Here is a 25,368-nt window from a genome sequence, read left to right on the forward strand (position 1 = left end):
CTCTACATCTTGTCAGGGTCAATGAAGCAAGAACACTACAGGCATTCTAACTGTCTAATAAAATGGATATGCAGGGTGCCATTAAAGGGTGGAATTGTTCAGCTTGTGGCCAGCCATAGTGAAAGGCTTGTACTTAGAGGATTGGTTCTGGCAATCTGGCATCAGTATTTCACTAATTAGTGTGTCAATTGCAACTTTTGAAAGTAATTTTCAATTTTACCTTTCATGTACTTTTTCAAGTGATTTTGAGTATCATTCTATTCATCTCATTATTACTGTAAACATGAGAGAAACATATGCAATAGGAGCCTGGACCCCTAGTAAGGAACAGTCACACCAGCAACAGCCCAAACAAGAGCTGCAATCATGGCTGCAGAACCAGCAGTAACAGCATGAGAAGCAGCAATAATTCCAGCAGCAGGTGCCTGTGACAAAGGATCTGGGCACAGAGCTGTGCTGCAAGGTAACACCTCCAGCACAGGGTCTACTGTCAAGATGGTGATCTTCAATGTAATGGAGCTGCAGTCAGAGACTCATGCTTTCACAGCACATCATTGCTGACATCTGCAAACTCCTTGAACCAGCTTGTGTTTTCAATGATCTCAAGGTCACCACAGCTCTGAGTTTCTTCACCTCCACTACCGTCTAGACATATGGAAGATAATTTCAGAATCTTACCATCTATTGGCTACAGATGCTTTGGCATGTTCACACAATTGGTGGCTTTGGAAAATACAGATAATGCCAATCAGGCGCTGAGAGCATTTCTGAAGAAGGGTCCAGACCCGAAACGTCAGCTTTCCTGCTCCTCTGATGCTGCTTGGCCTGCTGTGTTCATCCAGCTCTACACCTTGTTATCTCAGATTCTCCAGCATCTGCAGTTCCCACTATCTCAGGCACAGAGGGCTTTCCGTTTCACTGTAGTGGCAGGACTCCCACAAGTGCAGGGAGTCATCGAATGCACGCACTTAGCAATTAAAATACCCTGAGGTGATTCTGGAGTATTTATCAATGAGAGGCAATTCCACAACTTCAATGACTACAACAACAAAAACAGAAGTTGCTGGAAAAGCTCAGCAGGTCTGGCAGCATCTGTGAAGAAAAAAAATCAGAGTTCACCAATCAGAAAAAGTCAGTTTCCCAGCTACCATCAGTTCTGGGGAAGGGTCACCAGACCCAAAACATTAACTCTGATTTTTTTCTTTACAGATGCTGCCAGACCTGCTGAGCTTTTCCAGCAATTTCTGTTTTCGTTCCTGATTCACAGCATCCGCAGTTCTTTTGGTTTCCTTCAATGACTAGCTATTTTATGACTGCTGGGAGGTGATCATGGTGATCTGAGCTACTTAGGCAGGATTCACATCTCCTGCAGGGATTCACACTGTACTCTTTACAATATCACTGACAAGCCTATAGGATCAAGGGGTACTCTCTCTGAAGACTCACCAGCTGACTTCTATGAGTAGGCCTAACAGTCAGTCAGAGAAAAGTAACAATCAGAATCAAATCACTACCATGGCAATTATAGAATAATCCTTTCAGCTGCTTCAGTTGTGTGTAGCTCAGGTATCTGGATAGATCTGAAGACAGATCTGTATTATGTGCCAAGTCATGAACGTTAGCAGTGTCCTGGATAACCACGGTGCAGGAAATGCTGGCAGGTACAGCAGCATGAGTTCTAGGTTTTAGAGCCCAAACAGCAACAGGAGTCACTGTGGCACATCTTCAAGGCTGAGAATTATGTACATTGAGAAGAGGTCACACCATAGCTTCACAAGCATGGAGACAGAAAACGAATGGGCGACTGCCCGGCAGTTCTACAGAAACAAGCAGATGGAGTATCAGCCTACGATGGTCCCACTCACAAAGCACCTTTCTGTTTTCGAAGCTGATGGAGAAGTTAGTTCCTCAAGAGCCAAGCTTCTGGCTGACGGTACAGGATGAGAGGAAGAAGAAAGGAGGAGTGATTGTGATAAGGGATTAATTTGTTAGGGGAAAGATGGATTTTTCTATGACTGGAGATTGGATTCCAGGATGGTATGTAGCCTCCCTAGAGGCAGGGTCAAGGGCATCATAGAGCAGCTGCAGGAGATTCTCTGGGGGAGAGTGAACAGCCACAGGCCATGGTCTACATTGGTACCGATGACTTAGGTGGGAAGAGGGAACGTGGTTCTGCAATCAGCATTAATAAAGTGCAGATTGCTTTGTGTAAATACAGTGCCATGGCACAAATAGAGACCTGGCTCATGGAAAAGCAGGACTGGTTGTTAAATATTCCTGACTACAGGTATTCAGAAGAGACAGAAAATAAGGAAATGAGGAAGGATGGCAGTATTGGTTAAGGAGAGCTTTGCAGTGCTGGAAAGGAGGATAATTCCACAGGATTCAAGAATTGAATCAAAGGAACAAAAAGACCCAATGAAGACACAATAAGCCGAGTGACCTCTTTCTGTGCCGTAACGTCTCTGAGTTTGTGATTCACTTGTTTAGGTAGATATGGTCATCAGGGCTGGATGTAACAGGTGAGGCTTAATCTGAGAGGATGGGGCACAGATCAGGACACCACGCTTTTCAGATGAAGTCAAGGCCTTAGTGATGTACCAGAATGGTATCAGGAATTAATGTTCTCAGTTGTGTGGAAAGTCTCAAGAAACTTCTGACAGGGAAGGTTAAGTGTTGATTTAATAGAGATTTATTGGAGTGATGCAAAACTGTTTCTAATTGTGTTTCTAAGTAACCAGTGGTCATAAATTAATAATAGCTTTACAAAAGAGCCAGAGACAATATAAGGAAAATATATTTTGTACAATAGGCAGTTATGATCTAAAATGAACTGTGTGATAGGGCAATGGAAGAAAATTCAATCATAACTTTCAAAACATAATTGGATCAATCCTGAAGTGGTCTTTTGGAGTGGAATTCAGTGTTACCAGGGAAAGAGTGTAAAACTAATTGTATTGCTCTTTGAATGAGCAAGTACAGGCCAATGGCCTCCTTCTATGTTTTATCATCTTGTACTTCTGTGACAACTGACATAACTGTTGGCATATATTAGTGACATCTTACAATTCTTAACCCAAATACCTGTATCCTTTATCACTTCTTGGTTTTAATTCCTGAATACCTTACTAATTGCATCTGTATCACGAACCACCCAATTCACCTTTTATAACCACTAGCTTATCATGAAAAAATAACATTTCACCAAAAATCATCTTACATTTGTAGTCATTCCTGGGCTCAATGCCAACATTTAACCACCGAATATTTTCAAGGAAATGGACATATTTTGATCAATAGTCATTTTTTTCCATTTGAAATGTGCTAAATTTTGTCTGTGTATTGAGATGGGCAAATGATAGTCTGTGAAATGAATGGAAACAAAGGCTTCTGCTATGTGGAACCCACTGCTGGGAATGTTCTTTTGCCTGGAGCAACTGGCTTTGGAAATCTAATCTTCCAAATGATTGGCACTGGTAAATATTCCCATCCTACTGGCAGGCAGCAAGGGCACAGCTGAGGGTAAGATTATGAGCACTTGACCACTGATGGCCAAACACAACTCTCAAAAATAGTTTATCTTCTCAACTGTAACTAATTGATGCTGATCTGAAAACATGCCTCTTTCGATGTTGATGCTTCAAAGAGAGATTTGAAATGATTGTGACAGGATGTTCACCATTACATTTCAAGATCTCAGACCACATAACTCAGGGGAACTTGACATAATAGCAGCACATTCCAAATAAATTATTTTTATGTTTGTTAAAAAAATAAATACGTGAACTGTGACAGACACAAAGTAAATCAAAAAACTTGTTTTGCTGTGCTTTCTCCATTAAAGTTTCTGTCTTATTTTGCTATTGTAGATTCTGATTCCCACGCTGTACTTTCTGCTAACTACAACTTAAACAAAGAGAATCCAGATGGACAGTTGGATGAGGACATCAATACGGACAGCAAATCTCTTCGGGATTTTGGCACTGCATTTGGAACTAATGACACTGGAAAACCCTCAGTCAGGTTAGAAAGGCAGCGGTAAAATTAAAAGGAAGATAATGTAGATCTAAAAAAAGCTTGAAAAATGTACAGCAAATTTGTTGATATCTGAAGAGAAGAGACATGCTGTGTTATTTTGGATGTGTTCCCTGAAGAGTACACACTCAAATTTATGGTCTCCTCTTTCCTCTTCCCAGATGTTGTATTTTCCAGAGTTTTCTGCTTTTTTTTAGTAATGTGATATGAAGCATATGTTATTAAAGTGGAATTGCATCTTTTTATAAAGGTTATTGCAAGACATGGCTTTCTATGGTATAGTCCACAGCTTTTCCATGACAGGCAGGATATTTTTCAACCAGAGAGTTTTCTGTTCCGACACCTGAGTTATCAGTGGGGAATGTATCCGAAGTGATACTGGCAACCCCATAGGTATTTAATATTTGGCAGATTCAGATGAAGGCAAGACCTCTTGTCGCAAAATTGGGACAAAGTGCAGCCTTAGAGAGCTGCCAGCTAAATGGATTGACCAGCAGCTCTGTAATGCCAATCATGCCAAGTTTGAGCTGTAACCACCACTGAGGCTACAGCCAACACCCCAAGAAAAGGAGTTAATGGAGCTGGATTGGAGGTCTGGGATATTGACTGCTCCTGGATGACAGAGCCAGCAAGGGGAAGAGGGGCTAAAGGTCTAGGTGTGGAATACGGTACCTTCCCCTCCCAGTTGCTTGACACCAGCGCACGCAGCTAATGCTGCCAGAACACCCAGCCGGTGTGGGTGCCCTCCTGCTGTGGGTAAAATAGTGACAGGACCAGGGGGAGGCAGGACCTTGTAAAATAGGAGCTGGGCCTTGGGAAAGTAGAAGATAGTGGGTGTGTTGCATTTTAGGAACCTTCTTCCTCCTTCAGACATGGGGAACTTAATATACTGCTTCTAAAATGACATAAATTAAACAATAGATACAGTAGGATTATTCGCTAAATAACATAAACCCCTGCATATCAGATCTCTATTCTTCTTCCAATTTTCCTGTCTAAGCACAATCTCAACATTATGGCAACAAATTTCTTTCTTTTCTCACTTGAATAAAGTCTCAGCTTGTATGAACTGCATCTCTATTATTTGGAGCATATCCTGGGTCTCCTGCAGTGCCACAACGATGCTACCCGAAGGTTGCAGGAACAGCAACTCATATTCCGCTTGGGAATGTGGACTTCACAAGCTTCAAAATCTCCCCTCCCCCTACCGCCTCCCAAAACCAGCCCAGCTCGTCCCTGCCTCCCTAACCTGTCCTTCCTCCCACCTATCCCCTCCTCCCACCTCAAGCCCCACCCCCATCTCCTACCTACTAACCTCATCCCGCCCCCTTGACTTGTCCTTCCTCCCTGGACTGACCTATCTCCTCCCTAACTCCCCACCTACACTCACCTTTACTGGCTCCATCCCCGCCTCTTTGACCTGTCTGTCTCCTCTCCACCTATCCTCTCCTCTATCCATCTTCTATCCGCCTCCCCCTCTCTCCCTATTTATTTCAGATCCCCCTTCCCCTCCCCCATTTCTGAAGAAGGGTTTCGGCCCGAAACATCAGCCTTCCTGCTCCTCTGATGCTGCTCGGCCTGCTGTGTTCATCCAGCTCTACACCTTGTAATCTCAGATTCTCCAGCATCTGCAGTTCCTACTATCTCTAAAACAATTTTAACCCCACTGCAAAGCCTCTTCGAAGGATGCCAACCTTGAAGAAGTTACCCTCCTCCCTCCAGAAAAACCTTAGTGGATCTCTCTCCCACTTCAACTCTCTCGTAATCTCTTCGGCCTTGAAACTGCTCGACCATGTCCTGAAGCAAACCAGGTACTACATCACCTTTCTTAGTACCTGCCTATGGAACCAGATCATCCCCAATGGACTACAGTCCACATTCAGGCCTTCCCAATTTGGCCCCATCCGTGACAATGTCTACATTCAGAACATTGAGACCCTTCAGAAACGTTTCTCCCTGCGGCTCCTGAAATACACACTCTCAGCAATGCGCCGGCATCTCCTGGCACTACAGTCAAGCCTATCCCAGCTCAGAGCCTTCCTCTCCCAGACCTGCAAAGGACCTCTCCTGTTTTTTATTCTTCGTAGGATCCACAACCTGAACTCACAATTCTACTCAGCTTTATTGGACACAAAAAACCATAAGTACAGTAAACTTACTGGTGCCTAGCACCCAAAACGGGCTTCCTCCACCCCCAAAACCCCAACCCTACCCAGGACCTTCCCCACAATGTGCCCGCTGCCATTAGCCATGTGGCCACTGTCGGAGCACCCACGGATGACGTCACATCCTCTGCCGCCGGGTACACCACTTCCCGGACAGTGAACGCCATCGACACCGCTGCTGATGCCACTGCCTCCATTTCCGAAGCCAACACCATAGACACTGAGGACGCATCTGCTGACACCGGTTTTGCTGCCGCCGCCTACCCCCTCCACCCACCGCCAATGGCGCTCCGCCCACCGCCGACGCCGATGCAACTCCGCCCACCGCTGACGCCGATGCAACTCTGCCCACAGCCGACGCCAACGTCGCTCCGCCCACCGCCTCCACAGCCAGTAGCTCCAGAGGAGACAGCAGCACCCAGCCCTGCCGAGTCTTCACCATCCCACCAGACCTCCCCCTTACTGAGGACGAACGGTCAGTCCTCAGTAAAGGGCTCACTTTTGTCCCCCTCGACCCACACATCAACGAATACCGGTCACGTTTGGACATAGAGCAGTTTTTCCGCCGCCTCCGCCTCCGCGCTTACTTCTTTAACCGTGAGCCTAACCCTCCCTCTACTGACCCCTTCTCCCGCCTCCAACACACCCCCTCCTCCTGGACTCCACCCCAAGGCCTCCTACCCTCCCTTGACCTCTTCATCTCCAACTGCCGTCGTGACATCAATCGCCTCAACCTCTCCACCCCTCTCACCCACTCCAACCTCTCCCCCGCAGAACGTGCAGCCCTCTGCTCCCTCTGCTCCAATCCCAACCTCACCATAAAACCTGCGGACAAGGGAGGTGCAGTTGTAGTATGGGGCACTGACCTCTACATCGCCGAGGCCAGACACCAACTCTCCGACACCACCTCCTACCGCCCCCTTGATCATGACCCCACCCCCGACCACCAAACCATCATCTCCCAAACCATCCACAACCTCATCACTTCAGGTGACCCACAGCCTCCAACCTCATCGTTCCCCATCCCCGCACCGCCCGCTTCTATCTCCTTCCCAAAATCCACAAACCTGACTGCCCTGGTCGACCCATTGTCTCTGCCTGCTCCTGCCCCACTGAACTTATCTCCACCTATCTGGACTCCATTTTCTCCCCCTTGGTCCAGGAACTCCCTACCTATGTCCATGACACCACCCACACCCTCCACCTCCTCCAGAACTTCCAATTCCCCGGTCCCCAACACCACATCTTTACCATGGACGTCCAGTCCCTGTACACCTGCATTCCCCATACAGATGGCCTAAAGGCCCTCTGCTTCTTCCTGTTCTGCAGGCCCGACCAGTCCCCCTCCACAGACACCCTCATCCGCTTAGCCGAACTCGTCCTCACCCTTAACAACTTCTCTTTCAATTCCTCCCACTTCCTACAGACAAAGGGGGTGGCCATGGGTACCTGCATGGGCCCAAGCTATGCCTGCCTCTTCGTAGGTTACGTGGAACAATCCCTCTTCTGTACCTACACTGGCCCTAAACCCCACCTCTTCCTCCGTTACATTGATGACTGTATCGGCGCCGCCGCATGCATCCACGAGGAGCTTGAACAGTTCATCCACTACACCAACACCTTCCACCCCAACCTTAAGTTCACCTGGACCATCTCTAATACCTCTCTCTCCTTCCTGGACCTCTCTGTCTCCTTCTCCGGCAACCACCTAGAAACTGATATCCATTTCAAGCCCACTGACTCCCACAACTACCTAGAATACACTCCTCCCACCCACCTTCCTGCAAAAAGCCATCCCCTATTCCCAATTCCTTCACCTCCGCCGCATCTGTTCCCAGGATGAGGCATTCCACTCCTGTACATCTCAGATGTCCTCGTTTTTCAAGGACCGCAACTTCCCCCCCTCAGTGGTCGAGAACACCCTTGACTGTGTCTCCCGCATTTCCCGCAACTCATCCCTCACACCCCCTCCCCGCAATAACAACCAAAACAGAATCCCCCTCGTCCTCACGTACCACCCCAACAACCTCCGGATCCAATGCATCACCTCCGACACTTCCGCCATCTGCAATCCGACCCCATCACCAAAGACATTTTTCCCTCTCCACCCTTATCTGCTTTCCGGAGGGACCACTTTCTCCATGACTCCCTTGTCCGCTCCACACTCCCCTCCAGCCCCACCACACTTGGCACTTTTCCCTGCAACCGCAGGAAGTGCTGCACCTGCCCCCACACCGCCCCCCTCACTCCCATTCCAGGTCCCAAGAAGACTTTCCACATCAAGCAGATGTTCACCTGCACATCTGCTAATGTGGTATACTGCATCCGCTGTTCCCGTTGTGGCCGCCTCTACATTGGGGAAACCAAGCGGAGGCTTGGGGACCGCTTTGCAGAACACCTATGCTCAGTTCGCACTAAACATCTGCACCTCCCAGTCGCAAACCATTTCAACTCCCCCTCCCATTCCTCAGATGACATGTCCATCCTGGATCTCCTGCAGTGCTACAACGATGCTACCCGAAGGTTGCAGGAAAAGCAACTCATATCCCGCTTGGGAACCCTGCAGCCCAATGGTATCAATGTGGACTTCTCAAGCTTCAAAATCTCCCCTCCCTCTACCGCATCCCAAAACCAGCCCAGCTCAACCCCGCCTCCCTAACCTGTCCTTCCTCCCACCTATTGCCTCCTCCCACCTCAAGCCCCACCCCCATCTCCTACCTACTAACCTCATCCCGCCCCCTTGACCTGTCCGTCCTCCCTGGACTGACCTATCTCCTCCCTAACCTCCCCACCTACACTCACCTTTACTGGCTCCATCCCCGCCTCTTTGACCTGTCTGTCTCCTCTCCACCTATCTTCTCCTCTATCCATCTTCTATCCGCCTCCCCCTCTCTCCCTATTTATTTCAGATCCCCCTTCCCCTCCCCCATTTCTGAAGGAGGATCTGGGCCCGAAACGTCAGCTTTCCTGCTCCACTGATGCTGCTTGGCCTGCTGTGTTCATCCAGCTCTACACCTTGTTATCTCTATTATGTGTCTGCTTAGTTTTCATTTACCCAATATATCAGGGTCTTTTCTAGTTCCCACTTTCATAATGATACCTGCCAGGTGAGACTGTTGATAATGATAAGATTTGCAGAGGGAACAAAGCTGTGACACAGATTGAATGAATTGATCTCAGTTTTTACACAATAGAGTACATGACAATTTGTTTCTCTTTGAGGAAAATAATCACATAGAAAGTATTGACAATTAACTTATCATATCTTGTCAGTACACAATTCATTGGTAGAATACTGGATATGGTACTGAATCTGTACCAAAGGCCTCTTCATTACATGTTAAATTGAAGCTGCCAGTCTTTTCACTGTTTTGCTGCACTTATGTTTTCTGATTACACTGTATAATTTTGAGTCCAGTTTATTGTTGCCACATTTGCCTGGAAAAAATGGAATTACCTCTGGGTTATACTGTTTTATTGAATGGCTGTACATACTATAGCTAAAATCATATTTTTAGGAACAATTTGGTTTGATTATCAATGAAGTCAACAGATTTGTACAATGCATGGGTCTTAATTTGTAATTGTACTGGCAAAGTTATAAAATTAAGATTGAAATCTCAATTTGTAATAGCATACTCGATAACAAAACTAAAATTATGTTCAAATATGATGTCTGTCACTATATTTCTGAGACAAAACAGTAGGAAGTGCTGAATATGTTCAGCAGATCTTGTGCATCGCTAGAACTGATTATGACTCCTGCTCAGAATTGAAGGAAAGTTCAGAAAAAAAGTCATGGATTTAATGCTGTTGAAAGTGAGATAAACTGATGGAGAGATTTGGATAGTGTAAAAATGTAGAGGAAATTAAGTAACAATGGTGTAACTGGAAAACTGTTGTATTAAAGAAACAAAGTGTTAATCCAGAGTTAGTATTAACGGCAGGATAATGACAGCTCTGTCTGAAAACAAACATGCGCATTGGAACTCGGAGAAAAGAAATCAAAATGGAGGACAAAAATCATAGTCTGCTTGGCTCAGTGAGTTATTTAAAAAAAAAGCCAACTAGATGGCAGATGAGATGCTGTTCCTCAAGCATGCATTGAGCTTCAGTAGATTGCAGCAGGTCAGGTGTAGATAAGTGGGCAAGAGAGTAAGGTGATGAACTAAAAGGGTAAACAACTGGAAGATCAGGGTCATGCTGGCAGACTGAATAAGTTCCATAAAACAGTCAGCCATTCTGCATTTGGTTTCACCGGCATAGAGGAGACCCCATTATGAGCAGCAAATACAGTGCAATAATTTGAAAGAAATACAAGTGAATAACAGATTCACTTGCAAGAAGTGTATGGAGTTTTGTACGGTGAGGAGAAAGGCAATAAAATGACATTGTGCTACACCATCTGAAATTGCATTGAAAGGTGCTGTGGGAATAAATGAAATGTCGGGGGTGATAGAAGAATGGAATCAGCTGTTGTGGAGGGAGTGGTCCCTTTAGAATGCTGGAAGTGTAGGAATGGGAAAGATATATTGGGTGGTGGCATTATGTTGGAGGTGGTGGAAATGGGGGAAGATGATTCTTTGAATGTGAAGTCTAGTGAATTAGGACAAAAGGAACTTATAATTGAGAGCAAAATTGCAGGAAATGGACACTGTTCATTGACTGGTTTGTGGGGTTGGGTGTGGCGGTATATTCAAGAGGGAGCTGGACTTGCCCCTTGCAGACAACAGGATCAAAGGGTATGGAGAGAAAGTGGAAATGGGATGCTGAAATTGCATGATCATATTGAATGGTAGTGCAGGCTCGAAGGGCAGAACAGCCTACTCTTGCACCTATTTTCTATGTTTCTAAAACCCTCAGTTGAGGAAAAATGAAGATATACCAGAAGCCCTATTGTGGACATTGTCACACTTTTTATTTCGATGCCAGAATGTAACTGGGAGAATGGAATGCAGTTCTTACAGAAAGCAGGTTGTGAGGAATGTAATCAAGGTGGCTGTGTAAGTGTTGGTGATCTTATAATAAATATTAGTAAACAGTTATCCCCAGAAACGGAGACAGAGAGTTTGAGGAAGGGAAGGGAATTATCAGAGATTGACCATGTAAAGATGAAATGGAAGTTGGAAGCAAAAGCGATGACATTTCCTGGGTGAAAGCAGGATATAGTCAGCAATATACAAGAAAAATAGTTGGGAGACAGGGGTCTGGATAAAATTGGAAAAAGAAACGCTCCACATGTCCCACTTAAAGACAGGCATATCTTGGACCAAGTTATCCATCCATTTCCACATCTTTTATTTGAAGGAAGTGAAACAAGTTAATGGAGAAATGGCTCAATGAGAGAACAAGTTCTGTTATGTGAAGGACGATGACACTGGATGGGGTCTCTGTTTAAAAGAGGAAGCAGCAACCCCTCAGACTCTCCTGACCCAGAATGGAAGTGTAGAGTGATTAGACATGGTTCCAGGCCAGTAAACTGGAAATTGTTGAAATAACATACGGCATAAGAAGAGTCATTGATGTAGGTGGAAAGAAAGGGAAGAAAAAAAAAATAGGAAAAATGAATTGTAGTGAGAGCAGGTGCAGTTCATAACCACCTTCTATTCACTATCGACACCCAAATTCTCCACACTTCTATCACATACTAAAATGGTTTGAGGGCTCTACAACTGTTCATTGAACACAGGCTCAAACAGTCGCCATCCACCACCAACCTCCTCTACCTAGTTGAACTTGTTCCCTCATTGATAGCTTTCTTCCACTCCAATGTTGTGGCTCCTGAGCCATCCTCTCAGTAGGCTAGTTGAGATCCATAGATAGCCACTAAAGAACTACTTAACAGCCTCATCCTGTCGTCTATCAATAGTTGAGATGGGCCCAAGGACACATTGGGTAGCTGCCAGGTATACCCTGGTGACCAGCTGATGGGCTTAAGTATGTTGTTCCACTTGATTGGACGCATGAGGCCCACGGAAGGCCACATTGGCAACAAAAACTGGCCACGTTGAAGGAGTTCCCTTGCTTAATAAATCATCTATCTAATAAACAACCCCCTCACTCCCACCCCCATGTGCTGTAATAATTGCTATAGGAACTGAACTATGACGGCTGGCATTTTTTTTACAGCAATTTTCTGCAAAGCTTGCATGTAATGATAACTTCTGAATTTTTTATATTACTTCTTACCTGGAAGCCTCATTATATGTGGATCCTTTAAAGTGAATAGGCATAATGTGTCTGCTGAGGCACTCAGTACTTATGGTTCCACTCAAACATTTTTAAAATGATTGTAGAACAATAGAGTACACATTGAGCAAAGCTCAGCATCTGTATAGATATTTTTAATCAGCCTGTTCAGGGATATTATGACATTCCTCTGGAGCAGGTGAGACTTGAGCTCTGGGCCTGGTGATGCAAAGGTAGGGACACCGCTATTGTGCCACAAAAACCAACAATTCCACCCAACAATTACACATGTCATTCTGAAATTACAAATGTAACAAAGGATCAACATCAGTGAGTGGTCTGAAACAGCCTTGGTACAATAGGGCCAACTTTATTATCCTGCAGAAGAAATAGGGATTAAATCCTAAAAATCCCAATACATGAATTGTGATTTTACCATGTCTCAATTGAACAACTGAAATATATGGATTGACTTCGAATTATGTTTTATTTGCTGTTTTTAAAAATGGTGAACTGAGAACATTAGAGTCTAACCTGGATAATGATATTTGTGGCTGAATTTTGTAAAAAAAAGCTTCCGAATCAACCTGTTCAAAGATGTTATGATACACCACTGGAACAGGAGCGTCTTGAACCCAGAACTACTTCTTCAGAGTTAGGGATGCTACGACTGTGTCACAAGATCCCCAAAACTGACTTGCATGTGGAGCTGGAGGGCTGGATTTTACCAGTTCTCTTGGGGTCAGGCTGAGAAGCCAGGAGCGGCCTTTAACAGGGTTAAGGAAGGTGGAGTGGAGAGCCAATCACTTTCCCACCAACATGTTCAGGAACGGGGATCACCAGCTGCCAAAAAGAAAGAAGGCTGCGATAGCCTACCGTCATCAAATGGTGCAGCTCCCTCCCTTATCGTCACTGTTGTCACCCTCAGCAGGGCATGCCTCATTGATTCCAGCAGCAGAAGCTTTAATTGTTGGTCACAAGGGCAGACTGTTTGTTTGAAACCCTTTGTGGTGGCTGCAGTTCCAGCCATGTCCAGTATTCCTGGTGTTGCTGCTGTGACCTTACAACTGGTTGACAACTGAGTTACTTCAAAATAATATTTACAGTTAAATGGGGTTTAGCGATTAAAATACAGTCCACTTACATGCCTGCCTGTGGTGTTTTATGTTGCGTTTTATAGTTTTTTGATGTTTCATAAGCCAGTGCAAGTTGTTTCAATGCCTATCATGCTCTTTATTCATGATACAACTGAAGTTGAATTGTGCAGAACATCAGATTTTTTTTAAAGCAGATCAAAACCACCTCAGTGCAATAAATGTTATTATTAAAGGATCATCAACTATTTCCTTTCCAATCTGAAAAGCAGGGAGGATGTGCTTCCTTGGGTGTTTTATCATTTCAAATGCCATGACAATGAGAAAAGCACTGCAGAAATTCTGAGGAAATCCTTGTGGAATATCACTACCATTTTTTTTTCCTTTTTTTATTAATCTGTTCGCTGTCAGTGTCATAAGAAATACCAATATTTGGTGCCCAGCATTATTTTACCTTAAGAAGGTAATGGTAAACTTATGTCAAATCAATCCATATGGTGTGAATGCTCTCACAATCTTGTTATGAAGATATGTTTGAGGATTTTCACCTTATGACAGTGGAGGAGCATAAATATATTCCTAAGTGAGAATGATATTGAAGTGATTACAATGAGGTCAGCCATATGGACCTCATAGAATATGAGTTCCCACATTGGGGCTGTTAACCTGGTCCAATCAGGGAGCCCTGGCTGACAGATAAAAACAGGAGTGTCAGATATCCTGTTCACTCTGAGAGCTGCCTCTGAGGAGTTGGATCAGTGTCAAGAACCTTCCAATATAAATAAAGGGTGATTTTGTGACAGGATGTCTCCTCTGTGGAGTCAGTGGTGACGAGAGTATAGAATGCTCCTGAAGAAATTCACTCGCAACAGTTGTCTTTGAGTTGGGGAAGACATTTCTGGCTTCACCATTATTTGGGAAGCTTTACTCATTTGATCCTGCCATCGAAGACTGGGCCCAGTATGTGGAAAGAATGCAATATTTCTTCTGGGCAAATGTAAAGCAAGGAGTAATCCTTCTGGCAGCTTCTCGATCTGCAACATTTTTTGGTTATTAGGAGCATAACTTTCCCTGATATGGAGGTGCTGGTGTTGGACTGGGGTGGACGAAGTCAGAAGTCACAGGACACCAGGTTATAGTCCAACAGGTTTATTTGAAATCACAGGCTTTCAGAGCGCTGCTGCTTCATCAGGTGAAGTATTTACCTTTCCCTTATGAAAGAGCAGCGTTCCGAAAGCTTGCAATTTTAAATAAACCTATTGGTCTGTAAGCTGGTGTTGTGTGATTTCTGACTTTCCCTCAAGATCCAGATGCTAAAACCTTTCAAGGGTTGATAGATTACTTGAGGAATATTACAACCATAAGCCTCCTCTAATTCTGAGACATTATCAGTTTTAGTCGGCAAAATTTGTGAGCCTGGGGAATCTGTTCTAGTAGTAAGTGCGTATAATTACAAGTTGGAACACCATCCAGGAGACCAAGTAGCAAATGTGGATGGATTGAGCTGCCTCCCGCTGGCAGATTCACCACCAATGGTACTGTCGCTGCAAATTTTCTGACACACTTCCAGTCACAGCTGACAATATCAGAGTTTGGACACAGAAAGATCCCGTCCTGGCAAAACTGAAACAGCTGGTGGTGAGGGGGTAACCAAAGGGCCATTACAACCAGAATTGAAACCTTTTTGGACCCGGAGAGACCAGATCCCAGTAAAGGACGGCATATCATTATGGGGAGCGAGAACGATTGTCCCGAGCAAAGGTTGCCACTAGATACTAGCTGAGTTCCACAAGGGTTATCCAGGGCTTTCCAAAATGAAGATGTTGGTGGGACGTTATGACTGGTGACCAGGATTGGATGCAGACATAGCTGCATTGGTGGGGCAGTGCCCAGAGTGCCAACAAGGATAAAAATTACCGCCAGTAGCTCCCTCACGTTTGTGGGAATGGCTGCGTAAACTCTGGACTCAGTTACAAGTCGACTATATGGGCCCTTTCATGGGCTCAATGTTCTTAGTCATTGTGGAAGTCCACTCAAAGCGGCTGGATGTGCATGGAGTTCATTTGTCAAACACAGGGACGATGATAGAAAAGTTGTGCACATCCTGTCCAATACCTGGACTCCGGAAGTGTTGATCACAGATAACAGGCTATCATTTACCAGCAGGAGTTTGATTATTTCCTAAAGTCGAATGATATTTGACGTATAAGGACAGCGCTATAGCATCCATCGTCCAATGTTCTGGCGGAAAGACAGTCTAAACTTTGAAAGAAGGCTTAAAGAAACAGCGTACAGCTTCACTAGATACCAGACTGTCCCAGTTCCTAATTGATTGTAGAACTGCCCCACATGCAGCTACAGGGATAACTCCACCAGAATTGTTGATGGGGAGAAGGCTCCACACTGGGTTAAACCTGACCTTCCTGAATCTTGGTGGGAAGAGTGAAACAGCATCAGGAATGCCACTGCCAGACACAAGACTTGGCTAAGCGAGAGACACAGTTTAATTCAGGGGATGAAGTTTGGCGTAGGAGCCATGGCAATGGTCCTGCATGGGTGAGAGGCACGGTCAACACAAAGGCAAGTCCAGTGACGTATAAAGTTCAGGTAGATGTGACGGTCCTGAACAAGTATGTGGACCACGTGAAAGCTGCAAACTTGCAAATTGTGCGAGAGCAAAACCTGCCTCGCTCCTCGACAGCCTTACTGCGCCTGTTCCAGAGCCCATGGGTTCTCCCTCTTTGTCAAGCATTGAAGAGACCTCAGAACCAGTGATGGACGCAGTGGATGTCGCTGCCGCATGCCTTTACCACCTGATGAAGGGAATGAATTTCTTCCAAGACACTCCTGGCGCAGGAGGCGAGATACTGTGTGTTACACCCCGCCTGTGTTAGAGGGAGAGCTGGAAGAGCCTGACTTGGTGCTAAAATGCCCCAGGAGGAGCTAGAAAAAAAAGGCCTATGTCTTCAGACTCAGAGAGGGAGGGATGAAGTGCTTGTAACAAGGTCGGCCTGGTGGACCTCATAGAATATAAATTCCCAGATTGGGGCTGTTAACATGGCCGGAGCTCTGGCTGACAGATATTAGTAGGAGTTACACATTCTGCCCACTTTGAGAGCTGGCTCTGAGGGAGCTGGATCAGTGTCAAGGACCCTCCATGTGTAAATAAAGGGTGACATGGTGATGGGATACAAGCCTCTGTGGAGTTATTTCAGCTGTGTTACTTGGAGGAGAACTTTCAAGTGGTGGTATTCTAAGGTGTTCGGTTCCCCTTTACTAGATGATAAATGTTATTTGTTTGGAATATGCTTTTGAGGGTCTTTTGGTAAGTTATTGCTGTTTGTCTTGTGGAATGGTACACATTGCAGCCAGAGTGTGCCTCTCATTGGTGGGGGTAATGAATGTTTAATATGATGCATAGGACACTGATAAATGAATTGCTTTGTCATGGATATGAATATATGATTCCCTATAGCCTGATCTTCATTTGATAACTGCTGATCTGATTACCTTCTTGGTTCTGCTTTCCTGTGTACCCTTATACCCATTGAGTCCCTGGTCAATCAAGAATCTACCCTTGAGTGTTGTTGCAGCTTCATTTATTCAGGCAAGTGGAGAGTATTCCATCATTCTCCTGACTTGTGCCTTGCAGGCTTTGTAGAGTCATAAAATAAATCCTTTCTGCTGATACAGCTTATTTGCTCTTGTAGCCATAGCAGTTGTGCATTTGCCTAAGATGTTGATGGTGGTGGAACGGCAAAACAGTGATGGCAATGCCATTAAGTCTCAAAGTGCTCTGATTAGACCTGTCTTGTTGAGAATGGATATTGCCTGGAGATGTGGTGGAGGCTGGTTCAATTGAGGCGTTCAAAGGGCGTCAGATGATTATTTAAAAAGAGGTTAAAGTGGGGCAATGTCACTAAGTCCTGATGCTTATCAGAGAACTGGTACAGACAAGAAGGCCCAAATTTCCTCAGTCTGCATGGTGACAATCCTTGTGGTACATATGTATTGTTATTGATTCCTGCTGAAGTTATAATTCTCAACTTTCATTTTGCTCTCTGTAAATCATTTAAATCGAGTTGACATTTCCTGCTTTTGCTTTCTGCTCACGCTTAAAATGTAGTTTATTTCCTACTTTACATTTTTGTGGTTTGAGCTCTGTGTGCCTCAGTGAGGAGCTTTTAATCTGATTGGTTGAAGAGCCCTGGTGTTTTTCTCAGTGGATAAATGATAGAACCATTTTAGATGGTAAAATGTGAAGGTTAAGTATTGAATTCTATATTCTTGGTAATAAAAGTTAAAACAAAAGAAGAAAAATGCTAATGTGCAAACTGCTTAAATATCTCATTAATTTCACAGTTTGAGCTCTAGAATAGGCACAACAGGATGAACTTTTTCTGAATAATTTTCAGCCAAATGTGATTCCACTGGAGAAATAACTCTCTTATATACACAAGAGTTCTGTGTGTTGCACTGCAAAATAGAATAAATGTACAACCTAAATTAGGACGTCTGCTAACCTCTTATAAACATTGTTCTCTATAAACTGTCAAGCTCCTCTCAGTTGCTAATGCATATTAATTTCCTACTGTGATTAGGAATTAGACTCCCAGGCTTGTTATTGAGTAAAATTTCAAGAAATGTACCATTTACAAGATGCACTGCAATAATTCACAAGGCTCCTAGGACAGCACTTTTCATGTAGAAAAACAAGGGCATCACATATATGGGATTACCATCATACAACGTAGTGACTTGCAACTATCCCATTGTTCCTTCAATGCCTCTTGGTTGAATGCCAGGAACTCCCTTTCTAATTGCACTATTGGGTATCTCTGTACCTCAGTGACTGCAACATTTCAAGAAAGCAACTCACCACCACATTCTCCAGAGCAATTAGGCATGGGCATTAACTGCAGGCTGAGCCAGCAGCAGGTACATCCCATGAGCTAACATGTAAAATACAATTAATGTTCTTCATTTGGGAATTTTAAGAATCTAACAAAAAGGACTTGAATTAAAATTAAAGCTTGTTCCTGTAGTAGGCAATTTTATTGGCTGATACTAACTTTGTAAGGAAATATAACTTTTTAAAAAGTGAACAAAAAGAATAAGTAGATAAGAACTTTGCTAATTGACCAGAAGTGCCATGTTGTGTGGAAAAAGTTGCACTTTCTTCCTGAGCCTTTTAAGGCTGCATATAACAAAATCAGAGATGTGATAGGCTCATTATTAGTTTCTACAATCGAGATGGCCAGGACGTTAGATGAAATTTGAACAATGGCATTTAGGAAATGTATCTCATCATTATTTCAAAAACAGTTTTAAAGAATAGCAGTCAATTGTGGGGAATGCTGAGAAGCTTAAGACTATAGAGTGACGCAAGGCCACTGCAGCTTCCCGCAGTCTCATTATGCTGCAGTTGAGATGCTGAGGTGTACGTGAATAGGCTTCAAAGGAGCTGTTGGCGATGACCTTACCATTCCTATTCTTAAAGCAATAGTGACTATTAACTCAAAGTTTGCCTGTTTGCCCTGGACAGCACACATTCTTCTGTGCAAAAGATTAGGGCTGATAATCACAACAGCTATTGACCTGAAAGGTTGGCTGTATTTCTTTTCATGGATGCTGCCTGACCTGCTGAGTTTTCCAGCTTTGTTTGCTCTTATTTCAGACATTCAGCCTTCACAGTACTTTAGTTTTGAAGTGAACCCTCCAGTTGCACATGTGCCTCACTAAAAAAAAGATAATGATATTGTAACATCTGACTGACAGGATTTTCATGATGTTTACAGCTTCTTTTCCTCCATTTCAATTGATAAATGCTGTTTCTGCCATTGGTGAGACATGTGAGGAAATAAGAGCAAAGATACTGGAGGATCCATTTAATCCCCAAGGGACAAACCCTGCAAACTTTAAAATTTTATAACAGTTAAGGGTCAGAAACTACAGGCCCTGCGTGGTCTCATGTAGTTGAGGAAAACCCGGTCTAACTGGAAAAGACTCTTGTAGCTAACAAGATATAGTTTATTGCATATTAGCATCTAGTTACTGGTTATATTCATCATATAGATATTGTTAGGTTTTAAGAAGGGCTGAATGTTAGGTCTCAGTCCTTTGGGTTTCAAAGCTGTTTTGCCCACAAATCCATATGTTGTTGCCATCATAATGGGTGGTGCTTATGACAACATAGTATTAGACTCTTTTAAACCCTTTCAGATCCACTTACAAGAAAAAAAAATCTGTTTGTTTTTAGAAATTATTAAAAATTCTTACATGTCATTGAGTTGAAGACCATCTGGGAATAGTGGGAACATGGGTTGGTTGTTTGAAGTCACACTGGAAGGCCTTGTTCTTTCTCCAAAAGAATGGCACCACTGGAATGAGATGAGTAAGTTTTTCCCATAGCCCATGACTAAGGAATGTGCTGCAAGTTTGGGCAGTCAACAGCAAAGATGACTACTTCACTGCTGATGGGAAAATCTGGGCACTGGATTTTCAAGTAATACTCCATTTGAATCTTGTGTAATCAAATATATAGTATTCCAGTTATTTAAGATTTTTAGCAGTTAGTGTTAGCTATTTTAATGTAGGCAACGTGGTAAAATACTTTCGAGTTGAAGTTTCTCAATACATACACTGAAAGTGATTACGTTTTTGATTTACACAGAGGGACAATGAACTTGCTGATAATAACAGATAATCACCTCTTTGGTTTGGTTATAACATCCAGCTTTTTATTTCCAATTGAAAAAGAGGGAGCTTACATTAATCCCCCTGTTTCACAGCAAGAATGTCTCGTTTTATTCCTGTCACACATCAAGTCACCAAATTAGTGTGAACTTTTTGAATGACCTGCTCCAAACTGATTCTGTTTCTCACATAGAGAGCAATTGGTGTTTAGGAAAGATGATTAAAATGATTTCACACAATAAATTGTATTTCTATTAGGAACACAATAGATTAGAACATTTGCTAGGAGCAGAAGTCAATGCGATTATATTGCTTTGCTTACCAAAAAAAAACAAAATTCTATATCACGAAATTTCTGTCTCTAACATTTTAGACAGCACATTTGGAACACGTATAAAGAAATAAATTCAGAATGTTCAAATACTGTAACTACAGCTGGTTGCTGTCTATTTGCATCAAGAGATGCATGTAATTGCAGATAAATATCTAGCTTCAAAGATCAACCTTGGCCCAAATGTATTATGCACATAATGATACCATGCCTCAATCCTTTTATGTTTTACCCTGCTTATTGATCACTGCAGCTGACTGCTTTACAGTTCACTGGAATATCTCTGCCTCAATGTAAAAGCTGCACATAGAGATTGCATGCAATGTGCCTGTTCAAACCATCTACAATAAATCTAGACTTTCAGGCACAGCAGTAGTTAACAGCATTTTGCTGTTTATTTTTATTTATTCAAATATTGATTTTGAATGAAATCTGCACTGGCTGAGAGTTCATGAAATCTCACAGGAGGTGCTGGCAAACAGGGGTTGGGTGGCAATCTGGGAGAAAGGCAGGGGTGTAATGCCCATTGTATTTCTGCTGCTACTGTTGTTGCTATGAAGGTGGTGAACACCTACTTGGATTAACTGAGGCCCTCAAGTGTCCAGTTATGGATCACTTAATACCAGCAGCAGGAGGGTAGACTTTCAGGTAAACTCTGTTGGTATCCCTGTAAACTCAGGGGAAGGGCAGGAGCATCCCAAATTGGGAACTCCCGGGCCCATGGAGGGTCTCCCTCTAATTGTAAAGACATGTCCAGCTGATTATTATTATTATGATGATTATTCAAAGAAGATAATAGCTATTTTTCACTTACATTCTAATTTTGCTTCTCAGCAGTCAGCTACTGATTATTACTCATTATTATGTTCTAATCAATAATTCCTTTTGCATCATTTTTTGCTTTAAGGGAAGTAATAGCCTAGTGATATTATCACTAGACTATTAATCCAGAGAGCCAGGTAATATTCTGGGGACTCAGTTTCAAATCTCACCATGGCAGATGGTGGAATTTGAATTCGATAAAAATCTAGAATGAAGTGTCTAATGCTGACCATGCAGTTGTTGTCAGCTGTTGGGGAAAAAACACCCATCTGGTTCATTAATGCTTTTCAGAGAAGGAAAGTGCAGTTCTTGCTTAGTCTGGCCAACGTGTGACTCCAGACACACAGCAATGTCATTGACTCTCAACTGCCCTCTGGTCAGGTAGGGATGGGCAATAAATTCTACCATAGATGCTGACAGCCACATCCTGTGAACAAATTTACAAAAACTGTCAGAAATAAAAAGTACAAAAGAAAAACTTTCAACATTAAATATTATTATTTATAAGAGCCATCCAAGTATAACAATAAGATAAAATTTCATTTGAAGTTTAATGTTGAGTATAAATTGTTTAAGCTTTTTTCCTGTGCTTGATTTGAAATTCCTGGAAAAACTTTTGACCTGTTATAAAGCACATGAGAAACAGAAGCTAGAGTAGACCATACATAACTTGAGCCTGTTCTGCCATTTCAAAAGATTGTGGCTCAGCTTCCACATCAACTCTATTTTCCCACATTATATCTTTGACCTCTGCGTTGACAGCATCGTTATTTTTCTTTATTTTTCTCATTTTTTTTTGTTTGGAATTAAGAGTTGAAGTTGAAAATTGAACTTTGAACAGCAATTTGTTTTTATATTTAAAGGAGAGAACAAAAGGCTGATGTTTCCTGTCAGGAACTGTCCTGGAAAATGCTGCTCTCGTAACACTATAGATGAACCAGCTTTAAGATGTTATTCTCAGGGACTGGCAGCTGGTTGTATATAGAATTGGTCAACAAGGATGACTGGTTCTGGTCAGCTAACCATAGAGAATGTTGACAAAGAAAGAGAAACCAACGAGGGAAGTGGTTTTGACTGGGTTTTGGGGCAGAGGGTTTTGAAAGTTGCATGATTGGATTTTTTTTTGGTTTTTCTCTCTCTAGTTGTTCTTCAATTATTGACTTGTTGAAAATCTTACAAAATGAACCCCAGTCTATAACAATTCAGGAAAAGTCTCTGGAAGTGTGTGGAAACTGTATTGATTGGTGGCTTCAGAATCCAAGCAAGATAGAACCTTATATGCCTATAATGTAATCAGTTGAATTTCATGAAGGCTTGGTTATCATCATTGAAATGGTTATCAAACTTACAACTTAATGATTCGATTATGTTTTTAATAGAATCCCTAACTGTGATTATCTGTCTGTCATTGTGTGAGTGGGGGCTGGTGATCAAAGAAGATGGGGCTTAGATTGTAGACATTAATTAGGTTGACGAGTAGTTCATCTGTGTTCTGTGAACATCATTTATAGTAAATTGTTAATTTTTATTTAAGCTATGAATTTCATGTCCAACATCAGTTATTTGTAAAGTTTGGTTAGGAATAATTGACTGATTTTGAGGGTTTAGTTTCACTGTGTTGCAAATCCAGTGATAATGAATCTGATTTGGTCTGGCTTGCGACCTCTGTGTCTTAGCACCTAAGATTGAATGATTCGATATTGATTTATTTTAATATAATGGTGAGATTTCTGTATTCAGGATTATCCAATTTCCAAGTTGGGTGTATTGGAAAGACTGAGGAGAAATGGAGAAATGGCTTGTTTCAGTTTTTAATATACTTGCTTGTGAGTGCATAAGATACTGACCATTTTTTTAAAAAAAAATTTGTTCATGGGACCTGAACAAGCATTTGTTGACCATCCTCAGTTGACCTAGAGAAGGTGAGCCACTCCCTTAAACGGCTGCCATCATATTTTGTTTTCTGCTAGAAAGGGACTTCCAGGAATTTGATCTAGTGACATTGAAGGAACAGCAGTCTCTGTGATAGGAAGGTGTCTGGCTTGGTGAGGAATTTGCAGCTGGTGGTGTTCCAACAAATCCGTTGCTTTCCTCCTTCTAGATAATAGGGCTTGCAGGTTCAAAGGTGTTGTCAGAGGAACTTACCATCTTGCTGTGGTGCAAATGAGAAAGGTACATAATGTTGTCACTGTGTTATTGTTGTGGAGGGATCAAATGGTTAAAGTGGTGTGTGGAATGCCACCCAGATCGGTCGCTTTGGCCTTTGCTTTGTCAGACCTCTTCAGTGTTGTTGGAGTGCAGTCCAGGCGTGAGGCTTGTAGATGGTAGACAGGTATTGGGGTTGAGGCAGTGTTAGGAAGTGAGTTACTTGTTTAAGAATTCCCAGGCAGTGTACTGCACTTGCAGCCACGGTATTCATATAGCTGGTCTAGTTCAGTTTCTTGTCAACAGTAACCCTGAGGCTTATTGATTGTTGGTTGACTCTTAAGTGCCCTCTGGGCAATTAGGGATGGGCAATAATGCTGACTGACCAACGACGCCCTCATACCGTTAATGAATAAAGAATAAAAAAGTCCTAGCATACATCCTGAGGTGTGTTCAAATACTGTAATTCTGGGGATTGGTATACCTCTTTATTCACATCATGTCACTGGCCAAGGAACCACTTGGTCTTTGAGAGGCTGGAGATGCTTGACCTTCTGATGGAAGGATATCCTGCTCTGTCTGATGCTCCCCTCCTTAGACAGCCTCAAGGAATCATGACATTAGGCAGTAGTCTGATCTATCAATGTGTTGGTCTGATTTCTAGCCCTTCACACATAGTCCAGCCAAAATTATGATGCAAATAAGCAGAATTTTTGTCTGATTATTCTAGTGTGTGTTTTTAACCATGCCTATCCTGAAAATCTGTGAAAAGTAGGAAGTTAAAATTGTTCAAATTGCTTGGAGAGAAATCAGAGTTAATATTTTGGGTCCAGTGACCCAAAGGTGTTCTGCAGAAGGGTCACTAGATCCAAAGTGTTAACTCTGCTTTCTCTCCACAGATGCTGCTAGACCTGCTGAGGTTTTCTAGCAATTTCTGTTCTCGTTTCAGATTTCCAGCGTCTGCAGTTCTTTTGGTTTTTTTGTTCAAGTTGCTTACCTGCCCTGGCACTGCTGTGAATGTATTCAGTTTGATATTAATTTGCTTACCTAGCTCTCCTGAACAAGCAGCAAGGACACTGTGGCGTCTTTTCTAACGTATGAATGGCCGGTCTTAATGATGTAATTGTGTTCAATTACAATATCTAATATACAATCTGCAGGCGAAAGATGTATTGAGTTTTCTGCCACCTCAATTCAATGGCAAAGAGGATCAAGGCCAGAAGAGATGAGTTTATTTTTTACATTGCTTGTAGGGACAAAAGTAACAAGAGCGTTCCCACAAAGAAGGTATAAACTCCCCACTGTGAGTTAGATTTAGATTTAGACTTTATTATCACATGTATTCAAGTACAAACTTATAGGAGTACAATGAAAAGTTTTCAATGCTGCCACGTGCAGCACCATCTTAGATACAAGTGCCCAGATACAAAAAACTTAAGAACAAGGCAGAAAGAAATAAGTAACAAAGGTAACAGCTAAACATTACAGTAACACTTGGTACAACGTGAAAAAAAAAGCTAAATGTCAAACATTACAGTCTTCCTCAGTATTAAGTTGAAAAATAAAGAAAGTAAGCTAAAGTTTCAATCATTGCCGTCTTTCTTAAGCCGTGCAGGGACCACATTTCCTACAAAGGCTCGATCTTCTCTGCTTTGGAACTCTTTCCCTTCCAAAGAGTTCCCTTCCCTGCGCTGGCTTGATCTGCCCTGCTCTTGTCATTGCTGCAGATGTTGGGGGAACCCCCATCACAGTATTGGATCTCAGCCCGCTAAAGCCCTGATCCAGGCACCAGCAGTGGTGGGCCTCGGCCTTGCCTTCGGTCCGCGCACCAGTCCTTATCCTCATGCTCGGCCCACACACCAATCCTCATCCTCGTGCTCGGCCCACACAC

General features: G+C 43.0%; 1 protein-coding gene across 1 annotated transcript in view; it reads left to right on the forward strand.

Moving 5' to 3' along the window:
- The window catches only part of pde1a (phosphodiesterase 1A, calmodulin-dependent), a 477,849-nt gene that overhangs the window by 125,549 nt on the left and 326,932 nt on the right, over nucleotides 1-25,368 (forward strand). The window contains exon 2 of the mRNA XM_048599192.1: nucleotides 3,870-4,023. Coding sequence (XP_048455149.1) covers nucleotides 3,870-4,023 — 154 coding nt within the window. The remainder of the gene's footprint in view (nucleotides 1-3,869; nucleotides 4,024-25,368) is intronic.

The sequence above is a fragment of the Rhincodon typus genome, chromosome 7 (assembly GCF_021869965.1).
Source record: "Rhincodon typus isolate 14 chromosome 7, sRhiTyp1.1, whole genome shotgun sequence".
Classification (NCBI taxonomy): Eukaryota; Metazoa; Chordata; class Chondrichthyes; order Orectolobiformes; family Rhincodontidae; genus Rhincodon; species Rhincodon typus.